At 33.9% G+C, this 23,170-nt stretch overlaps 2 protein-coding genes across 3 annotated transcripts in view; one reads left to right on the top strand and one right to left on the bottom strand.

Annotated features, from left to right (window-relative positions):
• Positions 1–3,145, top strand: part of GV1 — a 67,622-nt gene extending 64,477 nt beyond the window's left edge. For both annotated transcript variants that reach the window (XM_075305975.1, XM_075305974.1), the window contains exons 4-5: positions 1,656–2,013; positions 2,342–3,145. In XM_075305975.1, coding sequence (XP_075162090.1) covers positions 1,656–2,013; positions 2,342–2,689 — 706 coding nt within the window. In that variant the 3' untranslated portion in view covers positions 2,690–3,145. The remainder of the gene's footprint in view (positions 1–1,655; positions 2,014–2,341) is intronic.
• Positions 3,146–9,111: 5,966 nt separating this feature from the next.
• Positions 9,112–22,737, bottom strand: Cpr62Ba (Cuticular protein 62Ba). Its single transcript, XM_075305040.1, has 3 exons — positions 21,703–22,737; positions 11,351–11,481; positions 9,112–9,504 (listed from the first exon to the last, which is right to left on the bottom strand). The coding sequence occupies exons 2-3, from the start codon at positions 11,477–11,479 to the stop codon at positions 9,226–9,228; spliced, it is 408 nt and encodes a 135-aa protein (XP_075161155.1). The 5' UTR covers positions 11,480–11,481; positions 21,703–22,737; the 3' UTR covers positions 9,112–9,225.
• Between the last annotated feature and the right edge of the window lie 433 nt (positions 22,738–23,170).

The following is a 23,170-nucleotide window of genomic DNA, read 5'->3' as shown; positions in this document are numbered from 1 at the left end:
AAAAATTGATTTGTCGAAAACCCATTTTTGATTTTTGTGACCCTACTTGATCACTGGTCATATTATTGTATGTATATCAGTTCTATAATCATAAAATATATACTAAAAAAGGGAACCTACCACACCAAAAAAAGTAACCTGTTTTAAAGTACGAATGAACTACTTCGCATGAAAATTGAATTAAATTGTACTCTACATTTAAAGATTTCCACAAAGTGTTGTTAAAATCAGGAAAATTTATTTTGTATATATATTCACGAAATTACACCCTCCCATAGAAGAAGTAATGAAGTAAAAGTCAAGAAAAAAATCATTGGCGTCAAATCATGACCATTGTAAGCATATAGTAGTTCATTCTTATAATTTTTGGAATTATTTATTTATTTATTTATTTTTTGTTTATTTTAATCATACAGTAAATGTATGATAAAAAAAAGGAAAAGTAGCATTGGCTGCTAAGGCCATCAGCTAAATTTTTGGAATTTTCTTTTGTTTTAGTTCATATTGAAATAATGTGTACTGTCAATGAACTTTATACCCACATTTAGTTCAAAGAGTGATTAAGACATACTTAAAACAAGGAACATTTCACTGGCCTGTGGAAAAGTCCGAAAAAATAATAAAATTTAACTACTAAATTTAACAGCTAAATTTTTGGAATTTTCTTTTGTTTTAGTTCATATTGAAATAATGTGTACTGTCAATGAACTTTATACCCACATTTAGTTCAAAGAGTGATTAAGACATACTTAAAACAAGGAACATTTCACTGGCCTGTGGAAAAGTCCGAAAAAATAATAAAATTTAACTACTAACAAATATTTTTTTTCAATAAAAATAAGTTAAATTTAGCGTTAGTTAACTTTAGAAACTTTTAATTTAGATCTATTACACCCCGATATGACGAAAAAATTCAACCCTCTAATGCCGAATCCCGCCTTTAGGTGGGCTTCGTTAAATCAGGAAGCTTTTCGTAGAACACACCTTAAGACAACAAAAATGGGTAAAATAAAAAGAAAATGTTGTTGAAACTGTTCAAGAGACTTTGTAGCATATATTGAATTTTACTGTATTAATTTTTCTTGTTTAGTTTTCTTGCTTTTGTTTCGTTAACATTGAACATTTAATCAGCTGGCAAAAAAAATTGGGACATTAGAGGGTTAATATTTTTCGACAAATTCAAGACATATTAATTAAATTTTTATATATTGAAAAAAATTGAACTTATAAATTGCAAAAATGTATTTTTGGTAAAATTTAAAAATTGTTGGTAGTTCTGAACTATTTTGTAGGAAATACGAATGTAGTAAATCTTTGTACCTCAATTTATTTTTTCTTCTCTTTTTTTGGTTCATGTAAATGTACAAAATAAAACATTAACACGGAGGAAATTTTAACTAAAATATAATAAAATATAATAATTTCCATGAACTAAAATAGATTTAAATTGGTTTTATTACCCTGGTTCACTCTTTTTTGAGTACATCCGCCGGTATTTTGGGGGTATGTTCTTGACGTTCATTAGCCAATCTCGTACACCTTAAGTATTTTGGCATCATCACTTATGGAAAGCCTTCTTAAAAAATTAAATTTTGGATTATTATTTGCAATAATACACTACTTAATCTTCTTTCTTCTCTGATTAATCATTTCAGCTATGTTTTGCCACCACCATCACGGCCCAAGCAGCCGCCTAATGTGAACTACGCATCTAATCCTACAAACTTTGGAACTTTAATAACGCCACAGAATGCACCCTCATATTATAACTCACAAAATAACCAGCCTCAACAGGTTGCAGGTTTAGCACCTCAATACATACCCAATGTGGGTACTCAGTATGTGGCCGTTGTATCGAAGGCCACAGCCAGTAAATATCCAACGACACCAACAGTGAATGCACTTTCACCCACAGACTCTGGAAATGGTGGCTACAAAGTTCAAGGCAAATACAATGCGAAAACGAAAAAATACAAGGCCTACGAAAAGGTCAAATATGTGCCACTTAATTATGTAAGAGTTTATAATTATCGTTATTTTTAAGTTAAATTGCAACAACCTTTCCCTGCCTCAGTGAAGCTTTGATTTTTCTTTTGTTCTTCTTTGTTTTTTTTTTTTTAATTGCTTCTATGTAACCTATATGAGTAGTGGCTTAAGAAGTCAAAATTATTGTAAGTTTTTTTTCGAAACCCATTAAAAATAAAACAAAATTTGTTCAAATAATGATTTTGGCCCTTAATTTTGGATTGAGATTTTCGCATTTCCCCCAAACCTAACTAACAATAGCCTACCTATCATAGAACTCCATCATTTAACTAACATTTCCATGTCATTTCTATAGTACAAATTAATTGAAGGGAATCCCGCCAATGGGGAAGATGAAGACAAGCAAGTGTCTGCCAAACGTAATGTCCCTGAAGAAATTCCTGTATGGGCACCAATCGATGAAGAGGATCTACCACCCAATGAGGAAGAAATGTTCACATTTAATCGATTATTAAAATGGAATACGAATAAAGCCCAGGGTTCTAGTTTAAGTTCCGCTACCACCACATCTACTACTACATCGGAGACACCCACAACATCCCAAAAATCCGCAACAAAAACATCCTTTAAATTCTATTCGAAACATATCTATGTCAAGGATACAAAACTTAAGATCAAGGAAAAATCAAACAAGAAAAGTTGAATACCTAGAAGAGAAGACTAGTATTAGTTTTATTCCAAAAAATCAACAGAGTTCCATTTAATTTCTGTAATTGTTATTTACATGATCCCAGATAATATCAAACTTCGGGTTTGGATTATTGGTATTAACCTTTAACGATTATAATCACAGAAGAGTAAAACAAAACAAAAACTCCTAGTAACCATATATAAATCCTACATCAGAGCCGAAACCATGTTATCTCATATGCCGGACGACCACATTTTGTTATAATTTGCCATATTTTCTTTGGTGAAAATGAAACCAGTTAAAATTGTATATAGTATTATAGAGCGTATAGTTTACAGCCGAAACAGACAGCCAAATTCACACCCAGGACCTTAGGCATGTTGTATTATAGAAACTTTCCCCTTTCTTCTTCGATCCATACATATGAGTTGTAAATAAAAATAATCCATTTATATTTTACACAAAAAATGAATGAGTTAATTTATTCAACAAAAGGTTAAAACAAAGGGTAAGGTAATAATAACTTTATATAAGAAATTCATTTAATATATGCAAATAATATGCAAAATATAACAATGCGATATGATTTAATAAAATTAAATTATAAATGTTTGCCCAAAGCATGGTTATGGTTTAACATTGAGGGCGATTCGTGTTTTAAAATGACGACTGTCAGTCGATGTGGGTTACTTGATAGAATATTCAGAAGCTGTGCAACTTCATTAAGTTTGCATGTTATTCCATTATTTTTACTTCAGAAGCCACATATATGTATGTGCACTGTGGGGGAGTTGCTAATTATGCCGCCCACTTTAATTCTGGTATTTGCATTTTCTAATTTATTTTAATATATATTTTTAATTAAATTATTCTGAATGGAACTTGACCACAGGCGAAGCCAACCCAAGTATCTGTAATGTCCACTAACTTGAAGCAGCTTCCGAAATTATTTTCCCATAATAAATCAGTGTTATAGAATTTGTTAGTCCAGAAGTATTAAAATTATAAAAAATAATTTAAAAATGATAAAAACTATTAAAGGGCGGTCATTGACGATCAAAACTGCCTAGACATAGGATAAAATATAAATAAATATATATAAATATTTGATTCAACTAATAAATTACTTTAGTTTGGAAAAAATTAAAAAAGCTTTAAGGTTATACAAATAAACTTTCAATAAAATGTATTAAATAAATCATTTTTTTAATGGAAATTATTTTATTTTACAATTTCCGCGATCACAGCTGTATTAATTAGAAATTAATTGGGTCATTTACTTTCCTGTTGGAATCCAAAACAATATTTCATTTTGTGGGATGGAATATTATTTCGTGGAATCTACAATTTCTTCTGATTATTTTGAGAGAAATTAAAATAATTCTATTTAACTAATGTGACAGAAATTTTCATTTTATCAGAAAATCCGTTATAGAAAAAACTTACAAGCATACTGCATAGTATGCTAGTAAGAAATTGGGTTATATTAGGGTATCTGATAGTCCGATTTCCCGATATAGGGTAGTCGATTTACACTTTATGCATTTCAATATTTATAACATATCCACGGTATTCGTAATCCATACACTTAAAATTCCAAAAGAAATCATTTTCACAATAAAATGTTTTAAAAACATCTACATTTATAAATTTACTGCGATTATTGGTTGATTGAACCTTATTGTTTTGTTCTTATATTTTTGTGTTATTTAATATCAGTGCATTGTATTGTTTTGCAAACGTCGGTAAAATTTGTTCGATAATTTATTAGCAGAACTCAATAAAACAATAAAAGATTTACCATGCACCCGGTTAAGTAAGATTGAGTTAATATGCAAAGCAATGAAATTTAAAGTATATAAACATTTGCTACCTTAAATGTCATTAAATCAGCATTTATATTCATTAAGAGAAAGCAAAGCGCATTGAAAGGTGTCAACACTGAAAGTTGTTTTCAATAAAAAATAATGTCGTATCTCAATTTGTTTTAAGCTTTCTCAAATGTGTATATCTTACAAAACATTGCCATTAGGGTGTTATAATGTAGTGTCTGTCCTGATTCTATTTAAAGATGTCCGTCCGCCTTTCCAAACTTTCTTTCAATTAGGTCTTTTCTATGGCGCGATTCTGTAGAATACTTTAAAGTTACTTTAAATTTGAATACAATACCCACACATGTAAATTAGTTAGTAGGTTTTATATGATAATAAAGGGTGATTTGTTAAGAGCTTGATAACTTTTTTTTTAAAAAAAACGCATAAAATTTGAAAAATCTCATCGGTTCTTTATTTGAAACGTTAGATTGGTCCATGACATTTACTTTTTGAAGATAATTTCATTTAAATGTTGACCGCGGCTGCGTCTTAGGTGGTCCATTCGGAAAGTCCAATTTTGGGCAACTTTTTCGAGCATTTCGGCCGGAATAGCCCGAATTTCTTCGGAAATGTTGTCTTCCAAAGCTGGAATAGTTGCTGGCTTATTTCTGTAGACTTTAGACTTGACGTAGCCCCACAAAAAATAGTCTAAAGGCGTCAAATCGCATGATCTTGGTGGCCAACTTACCGGTCCATTTCTTGAGATGAATTGTTCTCCGAAGTTTTCCCTCAAAATGGCCATAGAATCGCGAGCTGTGTGGCATGTAGCGCCATCTTGTTGAAACCACATGTCAACCAAGTTCAGTTCTTCCATTTTTGGCAACAAAAAGTTTGTTATCATCGAACGATAGCGATCGCCATTCACCGTAACGTTGCGTCCAACAGCATCTTTGAAAAAATACGGTCCAATGATTCCACCAGCGTACAAACCACACCAAACAGTGCATTTTTCGGGATGCATGGGCAGTTCTTGAACGGCTTCTGGTTGCTCTTCACTCCAAATGCGGCAATTTTGCTTATTTACGTAGCCATTCAACCAGAAATGAGCCTCATCGCTGAACAAAATTTGTCGATAAAAAAGCGGATTTTCTGCCAACTTTTCTAGGGCCCATTCACTGAAAATTCGACGTTGTGGCTCGTTAGTAAGTGTATTCATGATGAAATGTCAAAGCATACTGAGCATCTTTCTCTTTGACACCATGTCTGAAATCCCACGTGATCTGTCAAATACTAATGCATGAAAATCCTAACCTCAAAAGAATCACCCTTTAGAAACAAGTACACTATATAAGTTCGAAATTTTAGCTGTACTGAATCTTATCTCCCTGCCCGTGCTTCTTTATGGAAATAACTCACAACTTCATTAAATGTGGCGTTGTTAGTGTTATAGTTGGAAACGCACGATGTCATATATTGTTTTCAAGAGAGGAATTTAATTAAAGGGAATCTATTCACCAGTTTTGCTGCATAGTAAAAATTTAAAGATTTAAGTTGATGTGATTTAATCTGAGCAGAATCGGAAATTATTGAGATCTCATTATGTCCAATTACTATGGCTTAGATCAGAACAAATCTCAAAATATAATATTATTAGATCGAGTATTGGAGCTCTTCATATATGGGATGATATCTGATGGGTCGAATTTCAAGCACATGATGTCAATATTTATATAAAAGAAAATCGGTTACGTACACATTCGCATTTTATATGTTTGACTTAATTATACCCTGCGCCACACTGTGGAACAGGGTATTATAAGTTAGTGCATATGTTTGTAATACCCAGAAGGAGACGAGATAGACACATAGTGTCTATAGTGTTGGCAATAATGCTCGGGGTGGTTCCCTGAGTCGATATAACCATGTCCGTCCGTCCGTCTGTCTGTGAACACATTTTTGTGATCAAAGTCTAGGTCGCAGTTTAAGTCCAATTGACTTCAAATTTGACACGTGTTCCTGTTTTTGGTCAGAATAGAACCCTATTGATTTTGGAAGAAATCGGTTCAGATTTAGATATAGCTCCCATATATATCTTTCGCCCGATATGCACTTATATGGATCCAGAAGCCAGAGTTTTATCCCGATTTGCTTGAAATTTTGCACGAGGAGTACAATTGGTAGTATAGTCGAGTGTGCAAAATTTGAATGAAATCGGTTCAGATTTAGATATAGCTCCCATATATATCTTTTGCCCGATATGGACTTATGTGGCCCCAGAAGCCAGAGTTTAGGCCCAATTTGGTTGAATTTTTGCACTAGGAGTACAACTAGTAGTGTAGTCAAGTGTGCCAAATTTGAATGAAATCGGTTCAGATTTAGATATAGCTCCCATATATATGTTTTTCTGATTTCAACAAAAATGGTCAAAATACGAACATTTCCCTTTTAAAATCGACTCTGCTTAGTCGAAAAGTTGTAAAAATTACTCTAATTTTCCTCTACTTCTAATACATATATATCGAGCGATAAATCATAAATAAAAGTTTGTGAAGTTTCCTTAAAATTGCTTCATATTTAAATCTTTCCCATATTTTTTTACTATCATTGTGTTTCACCCTAGTGCATTAGCCGACTTAAATTTTGAGTCTATAGAATTTGTAGAAGCCTATCAAATTCTGTCCAGATCGAGTGATATCTAAATGTATGTATTTGGGACAAACCTCTATATATTCAGCACCCAACACATTTGACGGATGTGATATGGTATCGAAAATTTAGATCTACAAAGTGGTGCAGGGTATAATATAGTCGGCCCCGCCCGACTTTAGACTTTCCTTACTTGTTTTTTTTTTTTAATTTTAGCGATGTTTGGTTAATTAAGAGAGCCACCGTGGTGCAATGGTTAGCATGCCCGCCTTGCATACACAAGGTCGTGGGTTCGATTCCTGCTTCGACCAACACCAAAACGTTTTTCAGGATTATCCCACCTCAGTAATGCTGGTGACATTTCTGAGGGTTTCAAAGCTTCTCTAAGTGGTTTCACTGCAATGTGGAACGCCGTACAGACTCGGCTATAAAAAGGAGGTCCCTTGTCATTGAGCTTAACATGGAATCGGGCAGCACTCAGTGATAAGAGAGAAGTTCACCAATGTGGTATCACAATGGACTGAATAGTCTAAGTGAGCCTGATACATCGGGCTGCCACCTAACCTAACCTAACCTAACTTTTAGGCTGCTACAGAGTATATAGCTGAAGATTGGATTAAATGTCGAATATACGCATTGGAGAGTTGTAATATATTCTCGAAGACAATTCTGCACCCACATTCTATGGTGGAGGGTTTAACAATGATTCGAAAATATTTTAAAATTTATCACATTACACAAAATATACACAGAAAGAAAGTACTCTGTTTTATAGGAAGAACTAACTAAATTGTACTCCACATTTTGAGATATCCATATAAAGGGTGGTTAAAATTTCAAGGGCCGATGTTGATTTTGAATAAAACACAAACTATTTAGGAAATTATTGTAATTTTATTTTATTATGATATATTGGTATTACTCAATTATGTATGGAACAAAATATCGGCCAAATGGGCGCCGCGACCCCGGTGGCACACCTTCATCCGACAAAGAAAACCCCAAAGAAAAAAGTCCAACGGTGTCAAATCACATGATCTTGGCGGCCAATTGACATCGACCATTACGTTAGATAACACGGCCATTGAATTTGTTGAGCAAAAGAGCCATTGTTTCGTTAGCTGTGTGGCAAGTGGCACTGTTCTGCTAAAACCACATATCGTCCACATCCATATCTTCCAATTCGGGCCATAAAAAGTTCGTTATCATATCACAATAGCGAACACCATTCACAGTAACTGCCTGACCGGTCTCATTTTGGAAAAAAATACGATGCCGCCAGCCCATAAACTGCACCAAACAGTCACTATTTGAGGGTGCATTGGTTTTTCGACAATCACTCTTGGATTCTCATTCGCCCAAATGCGGCAATTCTGTTTATTGACGAATCCACTGTGGTGAAAATGTGCCTCATCACTGAAGATGAAGGTGCACGATATGCATTTTGATTTAAACGCCCATTTTCATAATAAGGCTTGATAACTTTAACACGTTGTTGGATTGTGAATCTCTCCATGGTTCGAATTGAGTAAGTCTGAAATAGAGAAATGTCAAATAAAATTCGGAATAAACTTGGCGTTTAGGTGTGGTTCACATTCAACATCGGCCCTTATAATTTAACCACCCTTTAGCATTGTTAAAATCAGGAAAAATTAATGTCCTGGTGTACTTCTTATACTTTTACATAGTATAACAAATGTGATTGTGAATTTCTTAAATTCGGAAATTTCGGCCGTAAATACTTGTTTCCCCATCCATCGCATGGAATACACCAATGTGTAATATTTAATTGAGAACGTCCCCTGATAAAATATACGATGTTAAACTACCGTAAATATACTTATGCAAATGATTGAATTTTAACAAAATTTTTTAATTAAATCCATTTGATAGGCAATTTAATTGGAGCCGTAGGAAGTTATTGAACGATAACAAAATACTTTTTATCGCATTTCAAATGAATTAAGCACAAGATTCGATCAAAACACAATCATATAATTATAATATATTTTAATATCGACACTCTCATCAAAAAAACAAAAACACAAAATATGTAAACGAAATAAATGCCTTAATAAACTGCTTTAATCATATAACAGAAGCTACCGGCTGCTGTAGGATAATCGGATTTATCGGTTGTTTTTGCGTCATCAATCGCACATGGGTAGAACTGTGGGGAGTTCGAGTTTGCACCACACTTTCGAAACCATTGTCGCCGACTACCTGATAGTGAACACTACGGACCATTCCATTTGGTTCCAATAGGCCATATTGGCCTATGACAGTATCTCCGTGACGTTCCTCGGTATGCATCATATGGACTTTTGAAGGAGCATGATCGATGTAGTAGTGATACTTGTAGTTTAACTAAAATGAGAAGAAAACTTTATTTAGAGAGGGTATACATTATATACGATAAATAAGTAAGCATCTTTGAAAATATTGCTACGAAAGTTCATTTCAACACCACACATACTTTGTCAAAATTCTTATAACATCGTGGTGTATTTTGTTCCTTGTAATGTGATCCGAAAACTGTTTTGATATGCTGCAATTAACTATCAAAATTAAGTTTCCATCCTTAACACCATATATAGTTTGTTGAATGCAATAAGAAAAATACTCTTTTTTATTTACACTTGTTGCATGCCACCATGTTCCGGTATTCTAATTTTCTTTTGGGGATTTTTTCTTAACCTCAAAATATATGGTATAAAATAAAAATTTTATAATATAGTTCTCCGAGTGTATCGATCGATTATTGGATTATAAGAAAAGTAAATTCTTGCGATTTGCGATTCCGAATATCAGAAAATTTTTGGAAACAAGAGGTAATATATTCCAGTCCTCCGATACATTTTATTCTAGCCCAAATGTCCACAGGATCATATGTCTTATCAGTATATCACAACGGGGAATTGATAAGAACTCAAGCGATACTTAAGTGATATCTCAATTTTTGATGAACAATAGTCATCTAGGATTTTTACATTTAGCTCCGTTGGAAAATGGTTTGTTGTTAGACCGAAACTGGGCTAATTAAAATGACCCCCAGTATAACCGTAATACATACTCCAGCGGAGCTAAATGTAAAAACCCGAAGCGCTTGTTGTAAGAGAGAAATTCAACTCCTATGGTATTACAATGCCCAAGATAATCTATGCCTTTGACAAGAAATGACCACGTCAGCTAACTAAATCTTCATCGTACGGGAAAAGTGTGTGGACGTGTTCCAGGTCTTGTTCAAAACATATGCAGGAGATCTGTCAATGGAAATAATCCAGGAGAGTAATTGTAAAGCATCTTATAGTTTTTAATTCATTGATTCTAAAAAGTAACTGTAAAACCAGTTTGGTTTTGAGCAAATTAATACCCACCCTTAGGTCATGACTTTGTCTCATCCTAAAATGCAAGTAATGCAATATATTCATAAGACCACTCCTTAGAAAGTCCCCAAGAACCAAAATTGGACACCCTCTAACGAATCTGTTTGAGGGTATAGAACTTCAAAATACAGTGAAACCTATCATTGTGTTTGGGCGGTGTCCACCTATGAGAGGTTAATTTTGAGAGGTGTTCGGGTTTTAGTGTGTCCAAGTTTGAGATATTTCACTGTATATATCAAAACTTAAATATAAAGGGGAATATCGGTATCCTCTGATAGGTTCGTCGGCGGCAACAATTGTTCTTAAGGCGGATACCAGTTGCCGTCAAAAAATGATAATTCTATATCCCGATTTCCACACTTTTGGCTTTAGAATATTCTTCTCCATCTCTACATGAGAGCATGTTTGCACTCAAACCCATGGTCTGATGTTTATTTTTGCGATAATTCAACCAGAATTTATACAGTCTCCTTACATTTCGATACAATCATATTCCATATCCATATCTTTATTCAGAATGGGAGTTTTATTCCATCTGTTCTGTTTGGTCAAAATGTACGACAATTTTCTATCTATTGGGGTATATAAATTCCGCAACAATTATATATGTTTGTTATGACCATGGTTGCATATACTACTTTTTAGCCAATCAGTTGAATGAACGCATTTCACTAATCACACTCTAAACGTTTTTATTACCAATCACATATTAAAAATCATCCGCATTTTTACAATATTATAAATATTCCACAAGTCACCCTATTGAAAACTACTTCCGTTAACTTCAATGGAACTTCATGTAAAAGAAAAAGAGATCCACTACTTACCTTGTCATCATTATGGAAGTCATGGTAATTTGCATAATATTCCATGTAATAGGGTGCCAAACAAATGCCACACCTTCCCATGATCAGCACGATCAATAAGTTTATCAATATGTTCATTGTTACTCTCATTGCTGAAAGAGAAAATTTAAAATAAATTTTTAAATAGAAAACGTAATCAAATTTTTAACTATCCCTTTCTGGAATCGTTGAATAACTTATGCAATGATTCAAGGATCCCCTTGCCGGGGGTGTTTTAAAGTTTTTGCCTTAAGACTTTTATCGAAGTCACGTCAAAGCGTTTTTGCCATAAAACGTTTTGCAAATTATTAAAATTTTTCACACTTGAAGGCATGCTTACAAAAAACACGCAAGACAAGAAATCACCTCCATCTATACAAGCATTTAACTAGCCTCAGCACATTCATCCTTCTCATTTTCAAGCGATGTTTTTTGTTTTATCAATTTTTGGTCCATTTCATTGACTGGTTAACTGGTTGCATCAAACTAGCTGCTAGCTACTGAATCTATTGCTCCTGATCTCCTAAGGTTGTGATGCCATCACTGAACTAAAGTGGACACCTAAAGTTACTTTACCAAATGCGATAATCTTATGAACTTCTATGAAATTGAGCCTTTTTTCTGCTGTGATTTGTGGTTCAATTGTGATTGACCCTGTTTGTGATAGGGTGCTCGTTGTTCAAATCGTGTAAATGATCGCAATTTACTTATTTGTTGATTTGCTTTGTGAGCTCTTAAAGTGTTTCCGTATTTTTTTTTTGTTGTAAATAATAGATATTAGAGGAAACCTCCATTATTTGTTGAAGGTTGTAATGGAGAAAACTTTAGTTATGAAGAAAAATGATTTGTGTGATTTCAAATTTTTAAAGGAATTTTAAATTTTTGCGGGGTAATATTAATTTTCGATTAATATTAAACACAGTCGATGTATTTGTCCCTTACGATTTTCATTGTTTCTTACAACAAATTAACATACACACAGAATCTTTATTTATCAAAAATTGTCTTTTCGGTTCGTACTAATACAACTTAGAGAATTTTGAAACACTTAGAAATATTACCGGCTGAAAGGATCTAATGGAAGTCATGTAAATTAATTTTTGTTTTTTAATAGGTTCTAGGCTATCAGTCGATGCAAAGTGACAAACATATTTTTTTGTAAACTATTGGCTACAAAATTGAAAATAGTTACTAACAAAATTATTGCTAATTATCGTCCCATTTGTTTAACGTTTTGTTAATAAAAGTGAATTAATATACTATGTGAGTATCATAACCAAACCATTGCTCTTTTGGCAACAAACATCTTTCAATTGAATGAGTAATCTCAACCAATGGAAACTCCAAATGTCAATAAAAATTACTTGGAAACAATCAGTGTACAACAGTTTTTTGGTTCATACTTGATTTCGGAAAAACCCCCAAGAGATTCATAAACTCTGTATCCGTTTCGCTTAAGAAGACGTGAACACACCCCATAGTTTTGGAATAGAAAAAATCCCGATTGTATAGTAACGTCTTCACCTTATATTGAATAAACTTTTTTGCAGGCAATATTGGATAATATTGTTTGTATCTTTTTAAAGAAATTATTTGCACTGATTTGGTGTTTGTTTGATGGTTGCACAGCATCAGCCATGCAACAATGTGGCTTTAGGGAACCGAGTTTGGTGTCTTTATGACAAAGTCTAGGGGACATAACTTCGATTAAGTTTCTTTTTAAACTTTGGCCAGCTGAAGACTTTTTTTATTTTTTTCTTCGATGATTTTATTTGGCAGTGTGGTTAACATTGTTGACGGAATTATTAGTAATGTGCGCTGTAGGCGAAAATTATGCCACTAAAACACAGTGGGATGGTGTGAAAATAAGGGTGGAATTGTACCCAGCAAAACCGCTCATTAATCCATAATCTTGGAGACTATTAAATTAAAATCTTGCTTACTTTTGTATGTCCTATGGGGTAAGTACTTCTATGCAGAATTACCAAAATCTTAAGTGTACGCGTCGACGATATATCAGCAAAAACTGTAGTTTCGTCATTGGGAAGAAGTAGGTCATTTCATTTTACAACTTTTGTGTTTGCTTCGAAAGTTATGTCTTGGAAGTTCTTATTGATGGACTGGAAAACAATTTTCACCAGCATTATTGTTTATTTTCATTTATTACAAAAGGAATTCCTCGTTTAAAATTTTTTAGCAGCAAAACCAGACTTTTGAAATGCTGTCAAACTGGATTGGCGACGTTTTCCTGTGCCAAATTTATGAATAATAAATAAAGTTCTCCGATATTTGTTAATTGTTCGTTAACCGCTTCTGAAAAGTAATGGCGACGTTTTAGTACAAACACATTTTCCTGTGATCAAATTTACGAATAACAAATAAAGTTCTCCGATTTATGTAAATTGTTCGTTAACTACGTCTGAATTGGTTAATAATTTAGGGCATATTAATACGTATGTCTAAATTTTAGATATTTTTTATCTTCCCATTTGTAGGGTTTTGAATTTTCGGGTAAAATTTGATTTTCAATTTTGGTTTCAGATTACACAGAATTATATACACACAAAAAAGTTTCTCGAAAAATTTTCCAATTAAAATTTTAATTGAGTTTTAAAAAATATTCAATTAAAAATTTAATTGATTCAACAAATTTTTAATTGAAACAAAAATAATAGTATCAATTAATTTTTTAATTGGATCAATTAACATTTTAATTGACCTTCAATTCATTTTTTAATTGATACTATCATTTCTGTGATTGAAGACATTTCAATTAAAAATTAATTGGATCAACTAATTTCGTGATTGAATCAGAAAAAAATTTTTTGTGTGTACTATAGATTTTCTGAAAAACATATTTTTTGAGACTCGCTTATGATGTTCTAGATGCAATAAACTTGATTTCGTAGAATTCAGTCAAAATTTTAAGACCTAAGAATTTTTTCTGGTTGTGTCTTAAAAGAAACAGTGCGCATTTAAGGGCTAAAAAATCAATCATCCTTGTGCCAATAAAAAACCGTTCTATCCAAAATGGGAATTTAAAACTTTTCTAAATGGAGGGTACCGACTAAACTAAATAAGGAAGTGATTTAGGTAGAAACTAGACCTAGAAGCATTATGTTTAAAAGGCAGGCGGATCGAAGTTGGTATACCCTGATTATATAATGTTTTGGATAACATAGTTTATCATGTTTGTGTTGAAAATAAGACGAAGTCGTATACCCAAAATTTTGTCAATATTTCGAACAATGTAATGTTACGAGCCCAATGTACACTAATGGCAAGTAAAAGCTTTTACTGTCAGTTTTCCAGTAAAGGAAAAGACACATTGCACCAAAAAAGTCCGGTTTAGTATGCAGTGGTTTTCTGAAATAGGCACCAAAGCCAAAGGAGTTTTTCTTTTTCTTTTTTTTTTTTGTGGAGTATTTATGGGTCTCTGATTGCGGGACTTGGTGAGTTTGTAGTTATTGCGTTATTATTAACCGACATTTCCCAGTGACACAATGCCTGGGGCAATTGCTTGCTAACTCTGTCTACACAGACAATGAATGTAGCTAGGCTGGACGAAAAAAAATCATTTCTTTTTTGCTATTCGTCTAAGACATTTCGAATTGCAAGAGTGTGACGTGCTTATAAAATAAAAATAAAACACCAAATATGTAAGAAATATTGAATTTATTTAGAGTAACTGGAGTAGAAAACACATAGCAATCTCACATATTATTTATGAGTATTTTTATATCATTATGAAATAAATTCACTCATTCATTTGCCAGCATCCTTTTAACCCTTTTTTGAATGTTTATTTTAGCTACGGAAATGTTACTACTATTTTAGCCATCAAAATAATGTTTTTTTTATACCCTCCACCATAGGATGGGGGTATATTAACTTTTTCATTCCGTTTGTAACACATCGAAATATTGCTCTAAGGCCCCATAAAGTATATACTGGGTCGTGGTGAAATTCTGAGTCGATCTGAGCATGTCCGTCCGTCCGTCTGTTGAAATCACGCTAACTTCCGAACGAAACACGCTATCGACTTGAAACTTGGCACAAGTAGTTGTTATTGATGTAGGTCGGATGGTATTGCAAATGGGCCATATCGGTCCACTTTTACGCATAGCCCCCATATAAAAGGACCCCCAAATTTGGCTTGCCGATCCTCTAAGAGAAGCTAATTTCATCCGATCCGGCTGAAATTTGGTACATGGTGTTAGTATATTGTCTCTAACATTCATGCAAAAATTGGTCCACATCGGTCCATAATTATATATAGCCCCATATAAACCGATCCCACGATTTGGCTTGCCGAACCTCTAAGAGAAGCAAATTTCATCCGATCCGGCTGAAATTTGGTACACGGTGTTAGTATATTGTCGGTCCATAATTATATATAGCCCCCATATAAACCGATCACCAGATTTGACCTACGGACCCTCTTTTAAGACCAAAATTTATCTGAATCAGTTAAAATTTGGTACGTGGTTTTAATATATGGCCTCAAACACCCATGCAAAAATTGATCGAAATCGGTCCATAATTATATATAGGCCCCATATAAAACAATCCCCAGATTTGACCTCCGGAGCCCCTTGGAAGAGCAAAATTCATCCGATTCGGTTGAAATTTTGTACGTGATGTTAGTATATGGTATCCAACAACCATGCAGGAATTGGTTCATATCAGTTCATATAGCCCCCATATAAACCGATCCCGAGATTTTTACTCCGGAGCCTCTTGGAGGAGCAAATTTCATTCGAGTCAGTTGAAATTTGGTACATTGTGCTAGTATATGGCCGTTAATAACCATGCCTAACTAGGTCCATATCGGTCTATAGCTATATATAGCCCTCAGAGAAATAGATCCCCAATCACACAAAAATTGGTCCATATCAAGTTCATAATTGTATATAGCCCACATATAAGCGACCTCCATATTTCAATTCTGGCACTCTACGTACCGTGCAAAAGTCCATATCGATTCGTAATTATTTGTAGACTTACCTATACATAACTTTTATGTCTAATATATACCACGTACGGACTAACTCACAATTTAGAAAACGATGTTAAGAAGTTTTAAGATACCACAACCCAATTAATTCGATTGTGGATGACAGGCTTTCGTAGAAGTTTCTACGCAATCCATGGTGGAGGGTACAAAAGATTCGGCCTGGCCGAACTTACGGCCGTATATACTTGTTTGTATTTATTTTCGCAAGGTAATGTCCCATGAGAGGTGGGTCACAAATTCTCTGGGTAAGCAGTTAAACACCTCAAATACTTTCCAAGGTTTTACTGGCTATTTGTTTATTATACTAATCATTCTATGGTGGAGAAAATACAAATATTCCCAAAAATATTAAAACTGTTTATAGATGAATTTCGAATAAGATTATGTTCCATTTTTCTGCGAATGTTAATGGGTTAATTTACTGTAGGTATATGAAATGAACAAGATCATTAAGTTACCCATTTCACACAGTATTGTCAACCAACTTAAAATATTTGCTTGACTAGAGCACTCAATAAAATTGTCTCTAGTTGGATATTAACCAATGTTTTTTGGGACAAATAAATATTTTTCAAATATTTCATGCAAGTGACACCACATTTGTAAGAAAGCCAAATTATGGACCATTTTTAGGTATTGCCAAATAGTTGAATAGCATTCATTTTTAAATTATATAATTTTTTACATACTCCTCTTTTTAAGGCACGAAAGCATTTTGTTTGGAGGGAACGTTATCAGGTATCACACAAGACCGGAGTAAAAACACTTTTAAAATGTGAACATTAATTAGAAGAATAAATGTAATAAAATTCAATTTAGAAGAAAATAGAAATTCCAATATTTAACTTATAAAGAAATAAAATTTATATTGTTTATTGGGATGATCTAAATTCTCACAAATTGTGGATTACGGGGGTTCAAAGCCTTTTCTAGAAGATCTTGTTTTACTGGGATCTCTTAAAATTTGACATAGTATTCCATGTTTTTAAAAATTCCCCACAAATATATTGGTTAGTGGGTTAGTCTGTCAGAGGCTGACTTTAACTCTTTTCTTTTGTTTGTCTATATCCTTGCTCGCTATTTAGATGGTATATTTACAGGACATACTTCAATTTTCTTCCACCTCTTTCAAGGTCCTTACCATTATATCACATCTATTTATTTATGATCATGAAATATATCTCATAATTGCAGATTAAGTCAACTCTTTTCATTTCCATTCCCACATAGAAAATAAAGTGAGGCAAAATCTGCCAATTAAAATTCGAATATTTACCACAATTGGGATTACGGAAATTGTAACATAACATGAAGTTATGCTCTCGAATTACTTCGAACTTTGATATGCCTATGTCTAGCAAGTACGAGTACAATGGACATGTGGACAATGAAACTATTCCACCAGCGGTCTGGGTCGCAGCATATAATTCCCGAAAAAATGCAAACAAATTCACCCAATCACGTTTTGAATGTTGAACGATGCAAATTAAGCTCAAGACACTATAGCAGAAAATCTGCAAAAAAAATCCAAGAAAATCTCAAGTCTCCCCCAATGGCAGCAAACAAAAAAGCATTGACATACAAAACTGTTGGCTAAATTTTTTTCGACGAAAGCCTGGCGAGAAAATATCACATTAACAGTTTTGTTTGTAAATCGCTCGTAACCAATGACTTTGGTGGAATTGGTTCAAGTAAATCAAATGGCAAGGCAAAAAGAGTCTTTATAATAGAATGCCCGCATAGGAATGACAAAGGCAAAATGTAAGGAATGGAATGGCCAAAATTGGCCACCGGCATATAGACTATCACGCTGCAGAGAAAATCCATTCATGTATGCTATTGCTTAGGGATATTACAAAGGTTATAGAAAATATCTTGCCTCAACGCCTATCAAGAGTGCTTCGTTTAAATACTCCACTCTGTTCGACTTTAGCTTGTTCTTACATCTTCCGATTTTATTTTTATTCAATATGTATGTTTGGTATCGTTATAATTTTGATATAGTTTCAATATAGACCGATCTCCTCAATTATGACAATTTTTCCGTAGTTTTGACTATATTTAAAAGCTTGTTTACTATGGCTTACATTTGCAGTTTATGGCTCTTATTATGCAATTAATTAACGATTCTAAAACTGTAAGCTGTGTAACGGGAAAAACGAGAAAGGGTGATAAAGATAATGGGCATCTATATGCACTCAAAAAAAGTGGACTCACTATTTCACTAAAGCCAATTTAACTATATTTTTGTGCATGAAATTATTATATTTGGAGAAGGTTTCATTTACTCTAATAATTTTTTGCGTACGATAGTTAAATGAACTAAAAGACGGGGAAAAATTATACGCAAATTAAGCATAGAGATTTACTAAATTCGTATTTCTCATAAAATAGTTCATTATTTCTTCAAATTTGTAAATTTTACTACAAAAGCGTCCATCATGAACTTCGTATGTCACCAAAGACATTCTTGTAATTTTGAACTCCATTTTTTTCCTTCCAACTACAACATTTACTTTAAAAAGTGAAAAAAAATATTTATATCTAACAAATTTTCTTGAATTTGTCGAAAAATATTTACTTATTTTTGTGATATCGGCGCGATGCCAGCGCTTGTAATACTGTTTAGTTAAAAATTTCTAAAACTATTCAAAATTTTCTAAAATTAATCAAAAGTTTTCTTCCTGGTGGGTTCACTGTTTTTTTCTGTGTGATAATGAAAATTTATTTTATGCCTCAGCAAATGTAGAAATTAGATCTCAAAATCAAATGTTCATATGGTTTCCGATTTTAGTTATTGCATTTGTCCACAACATTTTTTTTCGATTTATTGGACACTTAGATGTGATGTAAAATAAAAAATGAAGGAATATGAAAAGCTGCAAGATTAATTACACCATACTAAAGTTGTAGGTTACTGAGTAAACGTTCCTAATTGCTTATCGACTTGGACACAAAAAATAATTTTTGGATTTAATCACAAATTAATTGATCCAATTAATTTTTAACTACAAACACATTTTTATACCCTCCACCATAGGACTTTGTCATTCCGTTTGTAACACATCGAAATATTGCTCTAAGACCCCATAAAGTATATATATTCTGGGTCGTGGTGAAATTCTGAGTCGATCTGAGCATGTCCGTCCGTCCGTCTGTTGAAATCACGCTAACTTCCGAACGAAACAAGCTATCGACTTGAAACTTGGCACAAGCAGTTGTTATTGATGTAGGTCGGATGATATTGCAAATGGGCCATATCGGTCCACTTTTACGTATAGCCCCCATATAAACGGACCCCCAAATTTGGCTTGCGAGGCCTCTAAGAGAAGCAAATTTCATCCGATCCGGCTGAAATTTGGTACATGGTGTTAGTATATGGTATCTAACAACCATGCAAAAATTGGTCCACATCGGTCCATAATTATATATAGCCCCCATATAAACCGATCCCCTGATATGGCTTGCAGAGCCTCTAAGAAAAACAATTTTCATCCGATCCGGCTGAAATTTGGTACATGGTGTAAGTATATGGTCTCTAACATCCATGCAAAAATTGGTCCATATCGGTCCATAATTATATATAGCCCCCATATAAACCGATCCCCCGATTTGGCTTGCGGGGCCTCTAAGAGAAGCAAATTTCATCCGATCCTGCTGAAATTGGGTACATGGTGTTAGTATATGGTCTCTAACAACCATGCAAAAATTGGTTCACATCGGTCCATAATTATACATAGCCCCCATATAAACCGATCCCCCGATTTGGCTTGCGGAGCCTCTAAGAGAAGCAAATTTCATCCGATCCGGCTGAAATTTGGTATATGATCTCTAATAACCATGTAAAAATTGGTCCACATCGGTGCATAATTATATATAGCCCCCATATAAACCGACCACCAGATTTGACCTCCGGAGCCCCCTTGGAAGAGTAAAATTCATCCGATTCGGTTGAAATTTGGTACGCGATGTTAGTATATGGTATCCAACAGCCATGCAGGAATTGGTTCATATCAGTCCATAATTATATATAACACCCATATAAACCGATCCCCACATTTGGCCTCCGGTGCCTTTTGGAGAAGCAAAATTCATCCGATCTGGTTGAAATTTGGTACGTGGTGGTAGTATTCGATATTCAACAACCATGCCAAAAGTGGTCCATATCAGTCCATAATCATATATAGCCCCCATATAAACCGATCCCGAGATTTGGTTTTGGGGCCTCTTGGTACGTTTAGAAGAAGTTTCTACGCAATCCATGGTGGAGGGTACATAGGCTTCGGCCTGGCCGAACTTACGGCCGTATATACTTGTTTTATTTGTAGTCAAACACGTTTATATTGGATCATTTTGTTGGAAGTAAGCAAATGTTCGGAAGCTGGAAGTAACTATTTGGGGAGCAACCGTGGTGCAATGGTTAGCAGCCCGCCTTGCATACACAAGGTCGTGGGTTCGATTCCTGCTACTACCGAACACCAAAAAGTTTTTCAGCGGTGGATTATCCCACCTTATGCTGGTGACATTTCTGAGGGTTATAAAGCTTCTCTAAGTGGTTTCCTTGGAATGTGGAACGCCGTTCGGACTCGGCTATAAAAAGGAGGTCCCTTGTCATTGAGCTTAACTTGGAATCGGGCAGAACTCAGTGATAAGAGACGAGTTCACCACTGTGGTATCACAATGAACTGAATAGTCCAAGTGAGCCTGATACATCGGGCTGCCACATAACCTAACCTAACCTAACTATTTGGGGTTTGTAATAATATATATGCCTAGAATGAATCATACTTGTATGTACGGTACAAACAATATTGTGTTTGGGAGTATATGTTACTGAAGCGATTTTGTTTGTGTTGTGGGTGTAGCATTTAACTCGAAGCTAAAGAAACTGTTTAACGAGTATGCATTAGTGTAGGGCATTTCCTTACATCTCTGACCACATAGATAAATCAAAAAATATATTTGCTAGACAAGCAATGGAAAAAATGCTAGTCAACCTTAAGATGAAGTTCAGGGCGTTATGAAGCAAAATAAATTTGGAGAGTAAAACACAAAAAAAAAATAATGCAAACGAAAAATCCAAACAGTTTCAGGAAAGTGAGCACATTAATGCATCTTTTACAAAAAAGGAAGTACTATTGAATAATTGAAAGGGCTGGTTTTTTGTTCGTTTGCAAAGGTAAAAGTTCAACATTGCCAAAAAGAAATTTATGGAATGATTAATAGTTACGAGCATTATTCATCGAATCCAGCAGAGTATATTAAATAAAGCACAAACACTTTTGGAATCTTACAGCTATTTAAAACTTGAACTTACCCTTTCCTTTTGGACAAAAACCAAAATCGAAAATTAATGTGAATAGTGGAAAATGTTTTTTTTTTGCCTTTTCGAATTACGAAGCCACTTTCAATTTTAGTTTTTGTATCTTCTGCGGTTTAATTGAAGTTTAACTCACAGGTACCGCCAAACTAATGCTTCGGCTTGAATTTGAATTAGTTCACTGTAGAAGCAAGCTAAGAGGAGACATAAATTTGCATTTCATGAACTTCTTCTTTAGATTAGGCAAGAAAAGACAGCTACAACACCAAAGGCAGCAGAGTTTTATTTAAGATAGGTATTGGTGTATTTTGTCCATATAGTTCGATCATTCTTCACGTTATAGCACGTTGATATATTTTTTCCCCAATGGTTACTAAATTTAAATTTGTCTATTTCATTTTTATCGGTATTTGTAGGAATTTGGTTTGTTTAAGTCAATGTTCATACAACAGTAGGAATGTCACTGCTTCACTTCAGGACTTAAAACACACACATACACATTCACACAATCATTCTTTTGTATAAGTATTGATACTAGGCAATGTGAGGTAGTGCATATGGCCATTGAATGAATGCGATACAATTGGCAGAAGCATTTTCATTGATCTCTCATTGATGCAATTGCCAAATTTATTTGGTATCTCAGTTATGTATGGCTCACATATGGTCTGTTTGGATTTTATTCTTATGTTCGTTGGTGTTTTTTTTTCAGATTTCTACTTTACTTGTGAGTATTTGATTCACAATTTTTAGAGAGGAACCCCTTTGAAATGAGCCACTACTTCAATGTTTAACTGACATTGATTATTGGCGTTTTTTGTTTTGCGTTGTTACTGTTTGTTGCAATTTGTTGTTTGTCGTGTATCGATGCGCACTTTCCGTTAAATGTTGCGTTCGTTGCTATTGCCCGTGAATGATGTTACGTTAACGTATGCCAAACTTAAAATGTTTCCAGTGAACGTTGAAATTTATGTGTAATACTCCCCAGTCGACCGAAATGCAACTTTGAAACTATTTTTCAGATTTTTTTCTTCGATGCCATTCATTGCAGTTCAGTTCTGTATGCCACACAAGAGCAAACCTTTAAGAAGACACAGTGAGTGCGATTTGTTTTTTTTTCTCAGTGATTTTTTTTTCAATTTTCGTAAACTATTTTAAGAGCAATAGAAGTTCTCTGAACAAATACATGCAGAAATCTATTCATATTCATTGGTTGAAGGTGTTTTCATAAAATCTCTGTGAAATATAGTGATGCCAAACCAAAGGAAGTAACTCGTTTGGGAAACTAGATTGCTTCCATCGCTCTGTTAACAACTCAAATCCCTTATAAAACAAAATGGTTAAGAATCTTATCTAACAATTAGGGCATTACACCTTCTGAATTTCACTGACGATCACCATTGGTCATAATGATGATTACAAATTGGGATCAACAATTACTTTTTATACCCTTCACCACTACTGT

This window comes from Haematobia irritans, chromosome 4 (genome assembly GCF_050003625.1).
Source record: "Haematobia irritans isolate KBUSLIRL chromosome 4, ASM5000362v1, whole genome shotgun sequence".
NCBI classification, from domain to species: Eukaryota; Metazoa; Arthropoda; class Insecta; order Diptera; family Muscidae; genus Haematobia; species Haematobia irritans.
Note: the sequence above shows the minus strand (reverse complement) of the source record. Positions and strands in the feature narration are given on the sequence as shown.

Bases quoted from the DNA above. Each gene is read 5' to 3' on its own strand.
- Cpr62Ba (XM_075305040.1), bottom strand. From the start codon at position 11,479: ATGAGAGTAACAATGAACATATTGATAAACTTATTGATCGTGCTGATC. The intron at 9,505-11,350 runs GTAAGTAGTGGA...TTCTCATTTTAG, and splicing joins ACTTCCATAATGATGACAAG to TTAAACTACAAGTATCACTA.